This window comes from Carya illinoinensis, chromosome 7 (genome assembly GCF_018687715.1).
Source record: "Carya illinoinensis cultivar Pawnee chromosome 7, C.illinoinensisPawnee_v1, whole genome shotgun sequence".
Taxonomy (NCBI): domain Eukaryota; kingdom Viridiplantae; phylum Streptophyta; class Magnoliopsida; order Fagales; family Juglandaceae; genus Carya; species Carya illinoinensis.
The window spans coordinates 500,474-518,705 of NC_056758.1; the positions used below are offsets into that span (position 1 = coordinate 500,474).

At 34.2% G+C, this 18,232-nt stretch overlaps 2 protein-coding genes across 2 annotated transcripts; both read right to left on the reverse strand.

The window, feature by feature from the left end:
* Positions 1-1,847: 1,847 nt before the first annotated feature.
* Positions 1,848-5,715, reverse strand: LOC122317062 (WUSCHEL-related homeobox 8). The gene is made up of 3 exons (XM_043133962.1): positions 5,262-5,715; positions 2,825-3,355; positions 1,848-2,318 (listed from the first exon to the last, which is right to left on the reverse strand). The coding sequence occupies exons 1-3, from the start codon at positions 5,563-5,565 to the stop codon at positions 2,239-2,241; spliced, it is 915 nt and encodes a 304-aa protein (XP_042989896.1). The 5' UTR covers positions 5,566-5,715; the 3' UTR covers positions 1,848-2,238.
* A 4,904-nt stretch (positions 5,716-10,619) lies between these two features.
* LOC122316053 lies at positions 10,620-16,221 on the reverse strand. Its single transcript, XM_043132541.1, has 6 exons — positions 15,884-16,221; positions 15,222-15,432; positions 14,653-14,729; positions 12,369-14,084; positions 12,091-12,247; positions 10,620-11,695 (listed from the first exon to the last, which is right to left on the reverse strand). Exons 2-6 carry the CDS (start codon positions 15,301-15,303, stop codon positions 11,049-11,051), a joined length of 2,679 nt encoding a protein of 892 aa, XP_042988475.1. The 5' UTR covers positions 15,304-15,432; positions 15,884-16,221; the 3' UTR covers positions 10,620-11,048.
* Positions 16,222-18,232: the final 2,011 nt, after the last annotated feature.

Sequence of the window (18,232 nt, forward strand, 5' to 3'; positions counted from 1 at the left end):
TTCTAATTCCATCAACAAGTTACAACTTACAACAAAAAAACTAATATAAATTGCAACAAATTTCATTCCAACTTGTGCTTGAAGAAAAAAAAACAAAATTAGTATGACATGTTATAAGTTATCATAGAATCATAAATTGATTACTATAATCTATACATTACTACTATATGGTATATTAGGTACATTAGTGTTACATATTATTATAGGTTAAGTGTATTATTTTAGGTATATTTGTTCATACTAGTATTTAACTCACTATATAAGTTATAGCTATATAAAATATATATGATTAATGTATAAAGAATATAGATATTTTTATAATAATAATTAACTCATACTAGTATATATATTCTTGAGTTTAACTAACTATATAAGATATAGTTATATAAAATCTACATAATTAATACTTTAGTTATTATATATTAGTATTACATGTTATTATAAATTTATTATTTATATATTAGTGTTTATCTATTGGTGTTACATGTTATTATGCATTTTAATATTTATACATTATTATTACATGTTATTATATTTATATTATTAACATATAGAAAAATACATATATTTTTATTAACTATATATGTACAATATCGGAGTAAAGTTGGAGCGGCATCGGAGCCGGGGCATCGACCTCCGACTCCGACTCCAACTTTCCTAGAGAAAAAAACTCCGAAAGTCGGAGTCGGAGCTGAATCAGGGTCGGAGTTGGATTTTCAGATTTCTGCTCAGTCCTAGTTTAAAGTCCTTCCATACTTGTACTTCAAATTTGTGAGACAAAAGGAATTATAATATTTTTCTTTCTATAGACAAATTGCATTTACTACTCTCAACCTGAACTAATTATATTGGCTGCATCTAAAAAGTTTAGTTTTCGATATTTAACAATTTTTTTTTTTATTGAAATATGCTGCCGAAGAACAAAATCCTAACTAATTCTAGAGACCAAGAGGGTTCATAAGTCCTCGACAAAGAATTCTTTGCAAATGCATATCGAGTAATTAACTGAACGAAAAATCTCCTGATTAAGGACACTACTTTACTACTCTTATTTTATGCAATTAGACAAGTTGCTGAATTAAACAAACAATTGACAAATTATCATCACTATTAAGCTTGGTTTGGATACAAGAAGTTTGAAAATCTTATATCATCATTATAATTTTTTCAAATTCTGACACAAAATGTAATAAATAATTTAATTTTTTTCAAATCCTAAAATAATAATAATATTAAAAAATAACATTAGATCAATATTTTATTTAACTTTCATCTCAACTTATATTATATCAATACACTATCCAAACGACAGCTCATTCTTTTACGTGAATTTGCATTAGCCAAAATTAATTTGACAACCTCAAAACACTATTTCACAACAATGTGCGGCATTTCCCTAGGCATCCCAACTCCTCATCTTTACTTTTCTCCTGTTTTTTATTTCAGATAAAATGGGGGGGGACAAGATATCATGAAGCCAGGTTGGAGTTGGTGGGGGATATAGAGAATTCACAGGTATACATACGAACGACGCCACATAGTAAGTAGTATCTAAGTAGTGCGATCATGTTCTTTTCTTTTCTTTTCTTTTATCATCATTCACCAATATTGCTTTAATAGCAATCGACTGAAAAAATAGAGGTCCTGTATCAAATTACACAGAATCGGCTCACTGCTATTGCCATTTTAATAACCCCTCACATCACTACTTTACCATAATTACATCAAAACCAATGCTAGTAATTGCAATGATTATCGCCAACTTTGATTGCGCGTAGCTGCTCCCTCTCAACCCAACACTCATGTCCAATTCTTCATCCATGGGTGCAAAATGTCAAAAAGTGAAATAGGCAAAATCCCAAATCTGTTTCCTTTCAAACAAAGCTAAGCTATCACAGTTGTTCAAGTCTAAAAAGCAAGTTTGACATCATCACAGTACTTCTCATGACATATCAAAAAAAGGCTCACTCCGTTAACAAAAGACAGGAAGCAACCCAAGATTATGATCTCAAACTGGTTTATATACACTCCAGCTTAATTCACATCATTCCTGTCATTGAACTATATATGTATGGCCCTCTACTATGTTAGGCATGATAGTCTCAATGGGACTGGATGGGCAAGCTCTGATTGCTGCTTACTAGCTCAACAAACTGCTCAATCTAGGATCTCTCTAGCTTCTAGTGACGATATAACTCTTGAAGAAATATCACAACGCTGGACAAAACAAGTGCCAACCTACATGCCATAGTCTTCTGTTTGCTGATAAAGGGTATAGCTCCCTGGCACTTCCAATTTTCCAGTCAGGTGATCAGTTCCTGCAAAAATTAATCAGGGAGGTAATAACAGTTTTGGTGTTGAGAAGTTCCGGTTCAAAAATAAGTAGAGACATATGTATGTATGTATGTATGTATGTATGCATGCATGTATGCGCACACCTATAAATATGTTGTATGTGTGTGCATGTGTATCAAGACACCTTATGCTCATACATGAATGTAACAAGATAATTCTTTATTCCTAGCTGTGATCTACTTGATAGGAATCAGTTATCCTCTGAAATTCTAGTCAAGAGATGCTTTTAATATGATAAGGAATTACAGAATGGCAGCAAAGACCAACAACTCAGCTAGTACCGGCAAATTAGGTTTAAAAGATGAGTGATTTAAATTTTCTTGATAACCGAAAGTACTATATCTACTCAATTACTTGATGAAAATGATAAAGCATTGCTTTACAGTTCTACTATAACAAGAAAATGCATCAGCTCCAAGTAAGATGGTCCGCCAACAGAAAGAAAAACGAAGTTAAAGAACATGCATACTTGCAGTTGGTAGTAAACCATCGTAAAAAGAGGCTTGGCCTAAACCTCTAGCAGGTTTTAAACTGCCATCTGACGGGAACATAATCTCTTCTTTACCACTCTGTGGATCTAAGAAATGCAGATCAGAGCTTATCTCCTGGTTCTGGAAGCACAAATCTTCAGCCCTGGGATCTGAGTTCTGTTGGGAGTGAAATTCCTCTGGTTTTGTCTTCTTATCCTTGGGTGAATCAACTTCTGTCTCTACTTCTGATTCAGCAGCGTTTGGTGCTACATTTTGTTGTTTTCGTTTTGATCGGGCACGTCTATTCTGGAACCAATTATAGACATTTGTTTCTGAAATTTGGCCATGCTGTCTCAGTTCAGAGGTTATCTCTTTGATCTTCTGCTTGCTTGGAGTTCCAGTCCCTTGATCAAATATACGCTCCAGAATTTGAAGCTGCACGGGAGTTGGAGTCCACCTCTGTCTGGAAGTAATTTTGTGGCCAGCAGATGTCATTAAAGAATCACAGTATATATTTCCCAGCCTCACTCCTGAGAAAGCAAGGGTGGAAGTTCTGTTTAAGCAAACATGAACTCTTGAAGGATAGGCAAAGAGAAATGTTATTATTCATCCTATATTTTATCATCCTTACTCACACCAGCTGATGTGTCAAATTGTAAATAGTTTTGAGTTAAGTAGTTGACATATGAAGCCACTTGAATAATGCCTCCTCAGTCGGTGTAATTAAAAATAACAAAATCTAGAATGAAGCGTAACATTGCTCTTCAATAAATGTGAGGATAACACCCACATCAACTCGAATGCTTAAGAGAAAAGATTAAACATTAGAATTTAGATCAAACGAAGTTACTAGACATCAATAACCAGAATAACATGCCATGTCCCTTTAGTAAGATCAAGAAACTGAAACAAACTAGATGAAGAAAAATGCCAAATTTAATGAAAAATCTTGAAAGAGTGAGGGTCTTAAAGAAAAACAAAAAGTTTCTATGATTATACTATCTTACTTGTCAAGTCCTTTTTTTTTTTTTTTTTTTTTTTTATAAGTATATCTTACTTGTCAAGTCTTAATATAAACATCCATCTCCAGCATCTAAAACCCACATGCTCCACAGGTTTGGGAGGCAGAGACAATCGTGAATGTTTCCACTCCATTCATTTCACATGGGTAATGCCTTATTTCAGAGGCATGTCCACTCTCACATAGGAAAAATGCAGGCAATGAAATATGGGAGATAAAATTATTCAATGATATGCATCTATGACTAGCATGAACTTATACAGCAACCAACTGCAAAAACACCACAAAATTGAAGACTCTTAATGCAAAGAACACCAATTAGCTACTCAAATTTGAGAACCAAAAGGCCAAAAGATGAGAAGAAATTCATTAGGTAATAGTTTTTCTATCAATTTAGAGAACATCTAGTCTGGCTAGAGATCGACTGCTATCATGTTTAATAGCTCTTTCAAGATAAAGCAATAAACTCGGGATCCATATGCCTTGAGTCTGGCTCTCCGGGCACAATATTGGAATAACATCTACATTAAATAAATTAGTGAGGCATGGTACATCTCCCACTTTATTAAACGCATTACAATTTGAAGTAAAAATGATCAATCTGGGACTAAATTAATTTATTCCAATTCAGATAGGTGGAAAAATCTGTAGGATTCCACACAATCCCCTTCAATCCAACTGAGTTGTACCAAAAGCATTTATTAGAATTCCAGAATGATTTAGCTAGATATAGATCACCTATTTATCAGATTCTCACCACAATGCCCATAGGATTTTTCCAAAACAACAAAGACATGGATCAATGGTGAGAGCAAATAGGTATTAATGAGAACTCAACAAATCGGAGAGACCAAAAAAAAAAAAAACCAACCAAATGATAATAACGAATGAAAAAACCACAAGTCACAGTAGAAACAATGAGATCCACGGGACAATATCTTCCCAAGTTATTAAAAGAAAAAAAGGGAAGAAATTTCAAATGTTTATGGGACAAAGTTTTTGAAACACTCATATTGGATGTGTGTATGTATTAGAGAGAACAATTAACAGAAAACAAAAACCATAAAGAAAATGAGAAAAGTATAGACAGAATTATCATAAATATGAACCTAAACAAAACTAAAAACCAAAAAGAAGCAAATAATTCCCCATAAAACCGGGAGCCCCCTTATGAGATCACTATCAACAAAATTATAAAGAACAAAGCATTGAATAAAAAAGCAAAAATATTTTAACCAAATAGCATCTCTGCATCTCGTAAGCAGGAGGTGAAGGGTGAGATCGCGAGTTTAATTCTATAAATATGGACAGAAACCTGAGTTGGCCCATATAAAATGGAAAAAATACAAACAGATGTTATGAAACAAGAAACAAAGCAAAACAGCGCAGCGTATCACATATAGAGGAGTAGAGACCTGCAAGATCTTGTTGGGCGGTAAGGTTTCTGTGCATCTCAACGAGTTTCTCGCAAATGGAGGCGTACACAGCAATCTGCTTGCGGAGAGTGTCCAGCTGCTCATCGGTCATAACCTTCACATACAACATCCCTCCATTTCCATTCCCATTCGCATTAACTTCAATATTACCAACATTTCCATTCTGCACTTGCTCCTCCCTCTCTTGCTGCTGCTGCTGCTGCTGCTGATGATGATGATGATGATGGGGGTGGTGGTCATGATTTCCTTGCTCCTCCCACTCCATCATGTTAAATTCAGTCATCAAACTCTCGGTCTCTCTTTCTCTCTCTCTCCCTCTCTCTCGCAGAGAAAAAATGAAGTCAGTGCGGTCTTTGGCAGGGAAGGAATGGAAGATTAACGAGAAAGTAAAGAAAGAGACAAAACGGGGCAGAGACCCAAAAGAGAAAGGCGTAGAAGAAAAGTTTGCTTCAGTTGTTGGGAGGCGCAGTACCCTAATGTGCGTATCTTAGCGTCACCATGTGTCTCGTGCGCATTTTACGATTTTCTTTGACAATTTTATTACTAGTTTGACGTGTACCAACCGACAGAAAATGTACGAATACGGGGTTTCCCTTCTATGAATAGAAAAGGATGCAGAATGTTTTGTTTGAACTATGGGCCTTCGGTCTCGGTGTTTATAATTTATATTATATTTATTTTACTTCAATTCAATTAGATAATCTCAATACATCTTATTTAACTATTATATTTAAAATTTTTATATAAAATACAATAAATAATTTAATTTTTTTAAATTAAAAAATAATATTATTAATAAAATATAATCTTTTAATAATATTTTATTTAACTTTTAACTTTTTTCTCTATTCATTATCGAAATCTCATCTTAATTTATTTGATACAATAATTTATACTTTCTTTCTCTATTTGCTTTGCATTATTAAGTGTTATACTTGAATATATATGATACTTAACGTACTGTTTGGTCACATAAAATTCTCATCTTATTATTACAATTTTCTCAAATTCTCATACAAAATATAATAAATAATTTAACTTTTTCTTAACTTTTTCAAATTCTAATACAATAATAATATATTTAATATTTAATCTTAAAACTTAAAATTTTTATCTGAAAAATCTCAGAAAACTTGTTAAAAACGTTCTAAATGATCTTCCATTAATTATTTTTATTTCTCAATATAATTTAACATTGAATGAGTTATTAAAAAGATTGCATTCAATCGCATCAATAAATGTGATATAATTTAAGTATTTTCACTACTTAATGACATGAACATAAAGTTGTCTAAGCGATACCAAATCCTGTGGCAGAGCTAGAAATTTATTTTAGGGGGTTAAATAAAACTAAAACAATATATATAAAATATTTTTTATTTTACTTTTATACAATTTTTTTTACGATATATAATAATCTGATATGAAGATTTATAATTAAAAAAAATACATTTAATACAACTTATATATTAAAAAAAATATTTGATATGTCAAGAACAATATATTATGAAAGTAATATAAAGATATTCATACAAATATATTAAACAAAAAAAAAGAGTGTCTAAAATTATAACTTGCATTATTTTAAATAAATAAAATCATCAAGTATTGAATCTAAATCAGAGTTTTTTTAACTATTTTTCTTTCAATATAGACAATAGAAAGAAGTTAGAAATACTACTAATTATAATTAGAAATTTTTTTTATTTATAATAAAAATTATGTATTTTATTTTATATGAGATGTGTTTTATTTATTTTATTTTTATATCAGATTAAATTTTATGAATAGATTAAAATAATTTTTAGAATAGGGACTAATATATGATAAATTAATATTATTTTATTAAATCAAAAAAATTAATACATATTTTTTATTTTTTTTCAAATTTATAGGGGGCCATGACCTGGCCACATCGTCAAGTATGACTTATAATATTGAGTGAGAAGTAATATTTTGATGTATTAATTGTCAAAATCCTTGATATGTATTTAATTAAGAATATATTTCTAATTGTCACTAAAACAAAAGATTTTTACGTTGACATAATATAATAGACATAATAATTTTATAAATAATCCTAAAAAGAACATGTTTTTTAAATACCAAACATGCATTTCTCACATATTCAGCAGACATGTAATAGATGCGTAAAAACTCGGATGGTTGTAGAAAATTGGAACGTAAACTTGAACATGACTTGCATAGGAAACAAAGGAGAGAGAAAAAGTCTTCCCTTAACATGTGTCAGATATTGGTGCAGTGTGAGTGCAGACCATCCTGCTGGCTGCTGCTCTCGTGCACTAAATGTACAGATTGAGTGACAACACGTGTTACAGCTTTACATGGGTCAGTTAGGTTCGGTGGGAATGTATGTTCAATCGTCAACATTACATTTTTTTTATTTTTTTGTCAGTGCCAGGCCAGAGATAGAGCCTCTTTCTTCCCTGCACTTCTGACGTCTCTGACACATCGATGCCTGCGCTACTCTTAGGGCACTGCCTGCTGCTGCTGCTGCTGCCATTTCAACCTGAGACTTTCAGCCTTCTGTCAAAATAAAAGGCTCGTGTCTTTACCATCCCCTTATCAGAGTAAAAGCTATTCACATCATCTGCAGTAGTGCGCAAATCCAACTGTCACCTACTCATTGGAAACACTGGAAACTCAGTCTCTGCTGTCACTTATCCATTAGGACAGCAGATTTACAGGTTATCCACCACAGAAATTCCCCAAGGCTAAGGAAATTAATTGGGAGGTTGGGTGAAATTCAGGTGGTGTATACACGTCAGGCCTGCCTACCAATCAGCTAGGCCTGACCTTTTTGCTTTTATTTTTTTTTATTTTTACCCTTTTCTTTTCTCTCTTAAAGACTGGAGCCAACCATTGGACCATTTTCTTTGTTACTTATAAATATAATTATAATAATATTCTATGTAGTGTGTTTTTTACAAGAACCCACATGAAAACTCATGCAAGACATACATGTTTATTCAATATCAATATTGATTGATAGGAGGATCATAAGAATGCATTGAGGGCAGATTACAGACATTTAATTTTGTCTTCATCGTAAAGCTAAAGCTGGCATGTGATGTCTACCAATAACATGTGTAGCGGCCACATGATGTATAATAATTAAGTCGTAAAAAACCGCATTAAGTGTATTTGGAGCATAATCCATGGACCATGACTCTTGAGAAATTTGTGTCGACTAATGAATGAATATGGTTTTTGACCTAACCATGTCTAATCTTCTGGAAATTTCCAAAACATGATTAAAACAATTCTTGCACCACGCTTGCTTCGACACGTATGCGTGCTTAGAATCTAATGAGATTACAAGTACATAATTAAGCATATTAAACCAGTTTCTAGAAGTGACAAGTAGAGGGAGATCCGACATAACATGTGCTCCCCTATCTCTTTACCTTCACCACCGGGGATGGGGTCAAAAAATATTGATCAGGCCAACACAACATATTTAATTTCTGTTTGTTGGTTTGGATTTTAAGATAAGGTAAAATAATTTTATATTAAAATTGAATAAAATATTATTTTTTTAATATTATTATTATTTTATAATTAAAAAATTAAATTATTTATTATATTTTATGTAAAAATTTTTGATAAATTATAATGATGAGATTTTAAAATTCTTACATATTCTCATATATTCTACTTTCTCTCTCCAATTCTTACATAGAGTGCTACGGTCACCGCTGAGGGCTCCTACTGGGAGCTCCTGCTAGGCCAAAAAAAAAATTCTATTTTTATTTTCTTTTTTCACATTATTTTGTTAATGCTTTTAACTATTTAAAAAAATATAAAAAATTCACAATAGTATTAAAAAATTTTTACTTAATCACTAAGAAAAAAAAATTGTGAGCGATAGCTCCTAGCGAGAGATATAACATTTTCCATATATATATATATATATATATATACACACTTTGAAAGTTTTGTTGGGCAAAATAGAACTCCCTGAAGTCTTTTATTGATCAGAGTCATGATTAGATTACTAACAAATAACAATATCGATCTTTTGGGCAAAGGATAAGGATACAGATTCCATTCCATGCAGTATCCTCCAGAGGTGGAGGTGGAGGTCTACATATTAGAGATATGAGAACATGACAACTAATTCACTAAAAAATATATATATATATATACCCAAAAGACCATTCGGTATTTAATATTTCATATAAGAACAAAAGCGTTGTGACTAGCTAGTGGCGTAATACCTAACTGCAATAGTCAATAGGTATTATACAAATTCAAAATACACAATGTCTACTATTTGAATGAAACAACAAAAAAATGCCCAAATGGTAGCAGTATTCTGTTTATCATCCTTGACTTTGTTCCGTTTGTTGCATGAGGTCCCAATCATGGACCATTCGCTAATTGTAGAAGGAGGAGACGAGAGTTGAAGCTATTAATCTTGTCCATATGATTTTTTTTTATTGGTACCGAGTGTCCAAGAACAAAGTTTAGACTATTCTTAGGAGTGCACAAGTTTTCAATAAGAAGTATCTTGCAAGTGCATTTTAGGTAATTCAATAAAAAGTTCTCCCAATTAGATGGTCCCTAAAAATTGTTTACATTCAAGAGGATTTGAACCATATATATGAAGGGATCATGTCACCAAAATTAAAGTTTTTACCACTTAAGCCAACCCCATTAGTGTAATTTTTGCTCTAGTTTTAATGGTGTTAATTATTTATATATGTTGCTTGAATGTTGTGCTCAAATTGATCACAAATAGAGACAATATTAATGCATACATCATGACTTCAACCTGGGTGAGGGAATATTAATTATGGAATACGAGGGCTCTCCCTGTCTATTGGATTCCAATTTGAACAGAACAAGTAGTACAAGATAATTTTGTTTACCTAACGTACGATACCACCATGTCCATATCTAGTCTAGAGAAAAGTATTGAAATGTCTATACCATTAATTGGTTCAATCAACCTTATAGTTATTACCAAGTGTGCGGCCTTTCTTTTTTCCTAATTTCTCGTTACCTCCACAAGATCTCTATAATTAGTGGAAGATCTTCTAAAAGTATTGGTTTGAATAATATTCTTTGGTCTCACATGACTTTCCGCCCTTACTTTTAGCAACAGTCTTTGGAAATAACTTTTCTACACTTCTATTCTTACATAACTCGATCGTAATTTGATTATTTAATCAAAATGGCAGTGGCTACAGTTTGGCAGTTATATAAGGAAACCTAGATATCCAACCAACCAGGCCTTCTATAGAAATTCAAAACAATAATAAAAAAATAAAAGCTTATGCAAGATCAAGCTCAAGTTGCTCATGAGCAGCGTGTCAAAAGAAAATAATAATAAGAACAACTTTTATTAACAACATGAGATGCCTAAGAGTGGCTGCTGATACCACCAGTCATCAAGCAAACAACTTGATTTTTTGACAGTTGTTATTTATTGAACTCTTAGGGCACAATACTGACACCCACTTTCTAAACAATACTTGAATAAACATATCCCACAAATTCTCGAATTCTCCTATAAATAATAAATCAAAATTTCCCCCCTTTTTTGGTCTAATAATACATGCATAAGTCGTGTACATTACCTATAGCATTGACTCAACTCAATTCTACACGATGAACACGGACAGAGAACATATATACAGGCACATGCAACATGGTAACCTTTTGGACATCAATGTAAGCATGTACATACTAAAATTCCAAATATACACTGTCGACCACAATTATCAAAACCAAACAAGTCTAAAACTCGCGTCCTCTTAATTGCATCTCCTTCACAATTTCCTCAACCAAATCTCCAATTATCAGACACTCCATATCTTTTCCCAGAACATTGACCTCTTCATCTGTAAATACAGACCAATGGGTTGGTCCCAGATCACGGGCTACCATACTCTCAAGCGAGCAGTGGGATTTGTCAGTAGGAGGGTGTAAGTGTATAAGGATAATCTCCCACACACAATCCAATAACGTCCTTCCACATAAAGTGGGCAGCATAGAGGAATGAATCATTTTTCTTTTAAATTTCGACATGGTCGAAAGTGGTCCAAGAATAGTTGAAAGTGTCTCATTTAACAAATCAAATAGCATCTTGTGATCTACCTTCTCGTTGTGATTCTTTATCGTGCTTTCATCCTCCTTGGCCAATTTTACGTATGCTTCTTCCACTTCTTCAAAGATGGAGTTGCTAATAGGCTTTGCAATTGTGCCCCATCTAACTAAAGATTTATCAGATGATCCTTCATACAAGCCAGAAGAAACGAGCAGATCTCTTATGTAAGCTTCCGTTGGGTCCACCAGCTCTACCGTTTCAGACTCATTGGACTCCTGTTCGATTGTTGTGTCCTCAGGCCCATGAGACCTGAGTTGATTTAGTTGCTTCCGCAGCTCTGTATAATCGAAACATAGGAAATAGCGTGAGATAATTATTTCACATGTTGCTATTATGCCAGAAAAAAACAAATGGATCTCTTCTAGGTTTGCTGATATCATTCAAATGCAGTCACAAACTTGTACTAAAATTAAGATCAAAATTGATATATTTTATTTCTACTGACTCTAGTCTTTTGTAGCATATAGCAAACAGAAGTTCATCTGTATATTCGCAAGCAGGTGCAGAAGCCATAAGAGACATTTGGCCTGCGTCCTTGACTCAATCAAAGTCAACAATGAAATGAGCCATGGAAAGCAGCACAAATTTACAACACTCCATAAACAGGCATACACCATTTCACAAATATCCAGAATTTTATATATCAACGCTGGAAATCAATTACTTCCATACCATTCAGATTGGAGCTGATCTCTTTAAAAACCTGTGGCACGTCATCATCCACTGGAGTTACATCCGGTGTTGACATTGGGCTGACAGGCCTCCAGAAATCTTCTTGAGCACTGCTGCACACAGATGCAGGGCTAGGAGGCACCTCAGTGGAGTTATCCTAAAACCACACCATAAAAGTTTCGTTAACTTGAGAACAAGAAGAAATGGTAAACAATTGAGCCCATACTATACTTACATTCATGAAAAAACATATAAATGAAGAGATAGTATATTCGTACATGCGTCTCGCCATAGTTCAGAAGCACTGTTGGTCCACTCATGATATCTCCCATAAGAGTGTGTTCACTGCTACGTGATTCCACCATTGTTTGGATCCTTTTGCCAAACAGCCTCCTTCTAAAAGCGAAACTGTATCTGAAATTGGAAACTTTTTCTTTAAAATTAAACTTTTCTTTCCTCTGGTTTTTTACATCCACTGTAACATTATCAATGGCTTCATGCTTTCTCCAAATGTGGGCACCAGTCAAAATGTGACGATCTTCCAGAAGAAGCTTTCCAAATGACGTTCCTGAGACTGGGGCTGACAAGGACCTCATGAGATTTCTAGGGGACAACTCTCTTCGGAGCACTCCATCATCTGACCCGTGCCTGAAAGATCTGGTTTGCATTTCTTGTTCATCCTTCACAATTTCCAGGCAGCTCACCTCATTTTTGGCCGTCAGTGTATCTCTAGCTTTTTTCAGTTTGACCTCCTCATTTTCCAACACTGATGATGAAGAGGTTGCAATGGGGATGTCAAGCTGTGTTTCTTTCTTGAGAACATTCCTTAGTCTCTCTGGTAAGAATTTCCTGGTATCTCTGCTGATGAAATCCAGGGAACCTGGTCCATTGAACTGAATTTCACTTCTATATGATCTTGTTGATTCTGACGGGCGCAAATTACTTCCAAGATCCTTAGTCACACTATCTCGGACTTGTTTTGCTATATGCCTAGCAATCTGTTTTGGATCTGATGGCTTTTCACTGAAGGGGGTCTCAATTCCACTGCCTCTGGCCGTACAACCCCTCTTAAGAGGGTGCTCTTGCATTTCACATTTCAACCGCTCCTTTACCTCCTCAAGAAAATCTTCTATGCTACCTCGCTCTGCTAAAGTGCCCAAGGGACTTGTCCAAGATTCTTCATTGTCATAAATCATATCTGGACCGGGCTTCAATATCACTATTTTTGTGGGAGCAGAAGATTTTTCCAGTTTCTGACTAGAACTCATCAGGTAGGGCTGCTCAAAGTTTCTCCTTATGGTCCTGCTTCTCAAAGGAAGAGATTCTTTTTGCTCAGACAGGAAAAATTCCATGTTATCTCCAGGTTGCTCTAAATTGCCTCTTTCAGATGACCTTGCCATTAACGCATGACTCTGAGATTCTCTGGGCCTCTCACTTGCTGTTCTCCCAGAAGTTGCATATAGTGCCATCTTTTCCTTGTTGAGCTCCTCTTGAGCAAGCAATTTTCCAGGGATGCTGTCAAGTTCAATAACCCTTGAACATTCCTTAAACCTGGCTGCTTGCCATGATTCAAATTCTTTCTTGAACTTCTGTAGTTCCTCCTCTTGAGGATGTTCTCGACGCCTAGGTTTTCCTAACTTTTGCTCACTGCTCCATCTATCAGCATTTCTATCTTTACTACAGTAAGATGGGTTGAATTCCATCGGCATGGATGAATTTGAGTCCCAAGAGACATCAGCAACTGAGCTCTTTCTATTCCTTTCCTTCTTAGATAACTTTGTTCCTATGTTTTCATTCTTTTTTACTGTTGGTTGAACTGCATAATTTGTAGCTAACGGCAACATGTCCACTCCCATCAGCCTTGCAACAATGCTTGGGACATTTTGTCTGGTGTTTGATTGTTTGGTTACTTCCTCATTTATCAACTTCTTCATCGAAGCCTCAATTGGGTAGCAATTCTTTTCAGACCAGTCTTCTTCAACTTGATGAGAGAACTGATAGATAATGGCAAAAGTACATTTTTGCAAAAGGTTACTACAAGATATATGTGAAGCAATCATTTTGGAACAGTAGGTAACATTTAAAAACTGTTTCTTAGAAAAGCAGGTCATAATCAAAAACTTATTCAAGGAATCTATATCGGTAGAACATAGCTAAGTTAAAAAGGACTCGAAAATAAATGATTATGGTTGATTATAGAACATATCTTGTGGAGTTTGCCTCTCATAGATTTATAGAAGTTAAACCATTCAAAAATAGGATAAAAAAATTCACCAGATTTTCAGTGAAATGAGAATAAAATAGCAAAATACTTTTGAAAAGCCAACACAAAGCACCCAAAGAAGTAAAGGGAACGCTTTCACACTCATTCCAATACCAAAGAAGATTCATGCCCATCAGAAATTCTATAATAGTTGCTCCCAAATCCCTACAATTCCACACAAGAACTATTAACTGCACACTTGTGAATGCCACAAACTTGCTACCCCAAGAGTGCAGTCTCCACACATTATAACCACCTTGTCACATTAAAGCTATAGCAAGGCATGCAATGAAAGTTACCGGTACATCTCCTACAGCACAATAGCTCTGAGGAGTTTCTAATCGCAGCTCCAGACTATTCTGAGGAGCTTCAAGGCCTGCAAAGTAATTAGAATAATAGCATTGCCTTAGTAAGCTGGGTAAGAGAGTAAGATTAGTAAGAAACAATGTAAGTACTAATTCATTCCACTTCTGGAGGGGCAATTTTCTAATTTTTTAAATGTTGGTTTGATGTGTAGATAAACCATCCTTCAGGACTTGACTTCCAGAACCTCTAGTGAAAACCTATAGACGAAATGTTCCAAGATTTTGTTGATATAAATCAGCCAAGTTTGTTTCCTCATAAATGCATGGCACACCCGAGAACTCAATATCCTGAACTTACTGATATAAACTTTATTCATCAAATCGCCACATTGAAACCATTGGCAATAAAAGCCATCGATATGTTTATATTTAAACTACAGATTCTAAAACGAAAACATAGACAACGATTTAAGAGCATGACCCTGTAAAAGAAAAGCGTTCAAGGAGCCCTTCCTAGTCTACATACTCTTCTGCCGACGCATGGATGGGGCAAAAATACTTACCCCCAACATGTCTCTTCTGCGAACGAACTTTCCTGGCCATGTTCCCCTGATTGAAGTCGAAGAAGTGCAAGAAGCCTCCCATGCAGCCAGCGGGCTATAAAAAGGCTGTCATCAACTCATCCCAATGCTACCGAGTCACCACTTCCATGTATGGATCACCCCATTAGAAGCAAAAGGAAGTTTTTTTTTTTTGCAATCTTCACCCTATAGTCTGCAAATTGCACAAATCACCCAGGTATCAGTCAAATTGCATTTGGATATTGGATATATATATATATCAAGTTCAAATTGGTCAATTATACACAAACACGGGTGTGATTTTGAAGTGGTGACCGGAATGGAGCCCAATTAACGACTCGAGTGAATTTAAAAAATAAGAGCAAGAAATCTATGAGCTGAGTTCATAGAGTTTTCATAAGAAAAACACAAATCATAAGAGGCAAATTTTGAATCTTGGAAACTGTAAAGCAAATTTGAATCTTGGAAAGTATAAAACGTCCAGTCTACTACGGTCGATTGAATTCCTTTAAAACTATTTCAGACCGTTGAAATTGTTGGGAAAAAACAAAACCAATGTACAAAGCTATAAGAATTCTTTTTCCGCATTTTCACACAATTCCGTTAACCGATTTCATACACTTTTTATCAAGGAGCAAACGTACCGTTGAGAGAAGTATGAGCCCACGAAAGGCATCACATCAGCAGCAACAAAATTTGTAAGATTAGGAAAAGAAAAAGGTTGCGAGGAGCCTCGGTAAATGGATTCGAGCGTAACAAAATAGTTGATAGAAATCAGTGAAACCAGTGATTGAGAGAGAGAGAGAGAGAGAGAGAGAGAGAGGGAATTCAAAGGTAGAATTTGTACAGTTTTTGAGCCCCCAAAAACAATAGTAGATCAGTAGTTAGTAGTGATTGAGGTAAAATAAACAAATAATTATTTATTGAGGAAATAAATTTATATAAAAAGCCATTGGCTTTATTTTATTTTTTCAAGTTTAGTAGAAGAAGAAGGAGGTGGAGTCCGTTATTACTCGATCAGAAAAGCAGAAAGCTTCCATCTCTCCCCCTCCCTTTCCTTTTTTGCCCTTTATTCTTACGAGCGGTGCAACTCTGCCGCTAGAGTGTGCCGTTCTTTTTGACGGCTGGCCTTTTTTATCATATTTTTTAATATATTTATATATTTTTAAAAAATAAAAAAATATATAAATATATTTAAAATTACTTCCTTAATCAATAAATTAAAAAAAAAATTATTACCAACGATGATTTTGAGAGGGCAAAGAGAGAACATAATAGTATTTTTCTATTCTTATACCTATGGGTCAACTTGGAAAAATATCTTAGAGGTTATTTATATATATATAATGCAAGAAATAATAAGAAATGTTATCATTTATTTTTAATTTTTATTATTTTTAATAACACATAGTTAGATATGACATGATTTAATTTATAAAATAAAATTAAATTTAAATTTTATAAATTAAATTTTAATGTAGACAGTATATCACTTGTATCCATTTACAAATAAAAAAGACTTGTACATATATATATAAATAATATTTACATTCATAATTATGTAAGCGTTGTGTAATTTTTAAAAAAAAAGTAAATTAATACGGAACCCACATAAAATAAAAAAAAATTAATTTTTTAATCGTGGATCTCACTATTTTTCAAAATGATTACGCGACATTTACACATTTTATGACTATATGTTACTCATATTATATAAATATATATATATATATATTATTGTGCGGGTTTGGGGACCACGTGAAGGGAAGAGAGGTGGTGTGAACCGTGTAATTAGGGAGGGTGTCCTATGAAAAGGAGGGAAGTAGTTGGGCTGGTTTGTGGCATCGCATCATTTCAATTAAATATTGGAATGGAATTGAAACTATTGGAAGTATATATATATATTATTAATGTTATCTATTTTAAGGCAGAGCAGAGGAGAGTAAAGAATAATATAATTGGAAGAAAGAATGGAAGAACATGGTATGGCATTGGAATTTTGTACATAGAGGAGGACTAAAATCCGAACCGAACCAAGACAAAACAGCTCAGAGACAGTTTGTTTCACTCCTCCATTTGGCGCCACTTCTCCTCCTCCTCCCTTATTTATTTATTTACTCTGATATATGTACATGATCTTCCTTGCACGTTTGTCTCGCCAACAATATTAATACAATTATATGAACAATATGTAAGATGATATCCCATGTAGACATCATTGTCATATTGCCTGCCATGCATATATACTCTCTAGCAGTGGATGTTTGGCAGGCATTGTATATATATGTTCAAAGCTATTGTTATCTATCCTCTGAGCTCATCAGCACCACCTTGGACCCACCAACAATATATACAAACAAGCTGAAGCTGGATATTCTCTCTTTGTTGGAACCCACTCCCCCAAGCCCAACCTCTCTCTCTCTCTCTCTCTCTCTCTCGTATTACAGCAAATTTTGATGTTGCTGTGCCGATTTTCACCATTGCAACAATTGTCATGATAAGTTTTCTACTTATATATGCACGAACAACCTAGCTAAGTGGCCGGCTGCATTAATTTCACTTATTGTTGATAGCATGCCTACCGAGTCCCTCCTCCGATCCAGTCCTAGGACGGACATAAATGTATTTGAACTACCTTAAACTCCTTTATTATCATAAGAAAAAGCAAAAGAAGCGTATTCAAAATATTAAAATAGGCGACAATAATATATAGGTAGTCTTTTACCTTTGAAGGAGGAGGACCCAAAACATAAACCAGTCATGTTCCTAATTTTAATAGAAGACCCAAAGTACACAAATTAAGATCAAAGTTTACTTAAAAAACCAATATACTTTCTCGTAAAAGAATAATAAAGATGGCCGGATGCCCGAAGATATGTGATTTTATAAAGCGTGGTTCTCAATAAAAAGGGAGAAAAATGAAATAAAAAGAAGCCTATCTCATAATACAAGGAAGATGATGATGTTCTGTGCGTGGTAGGGTAATTAGGTTG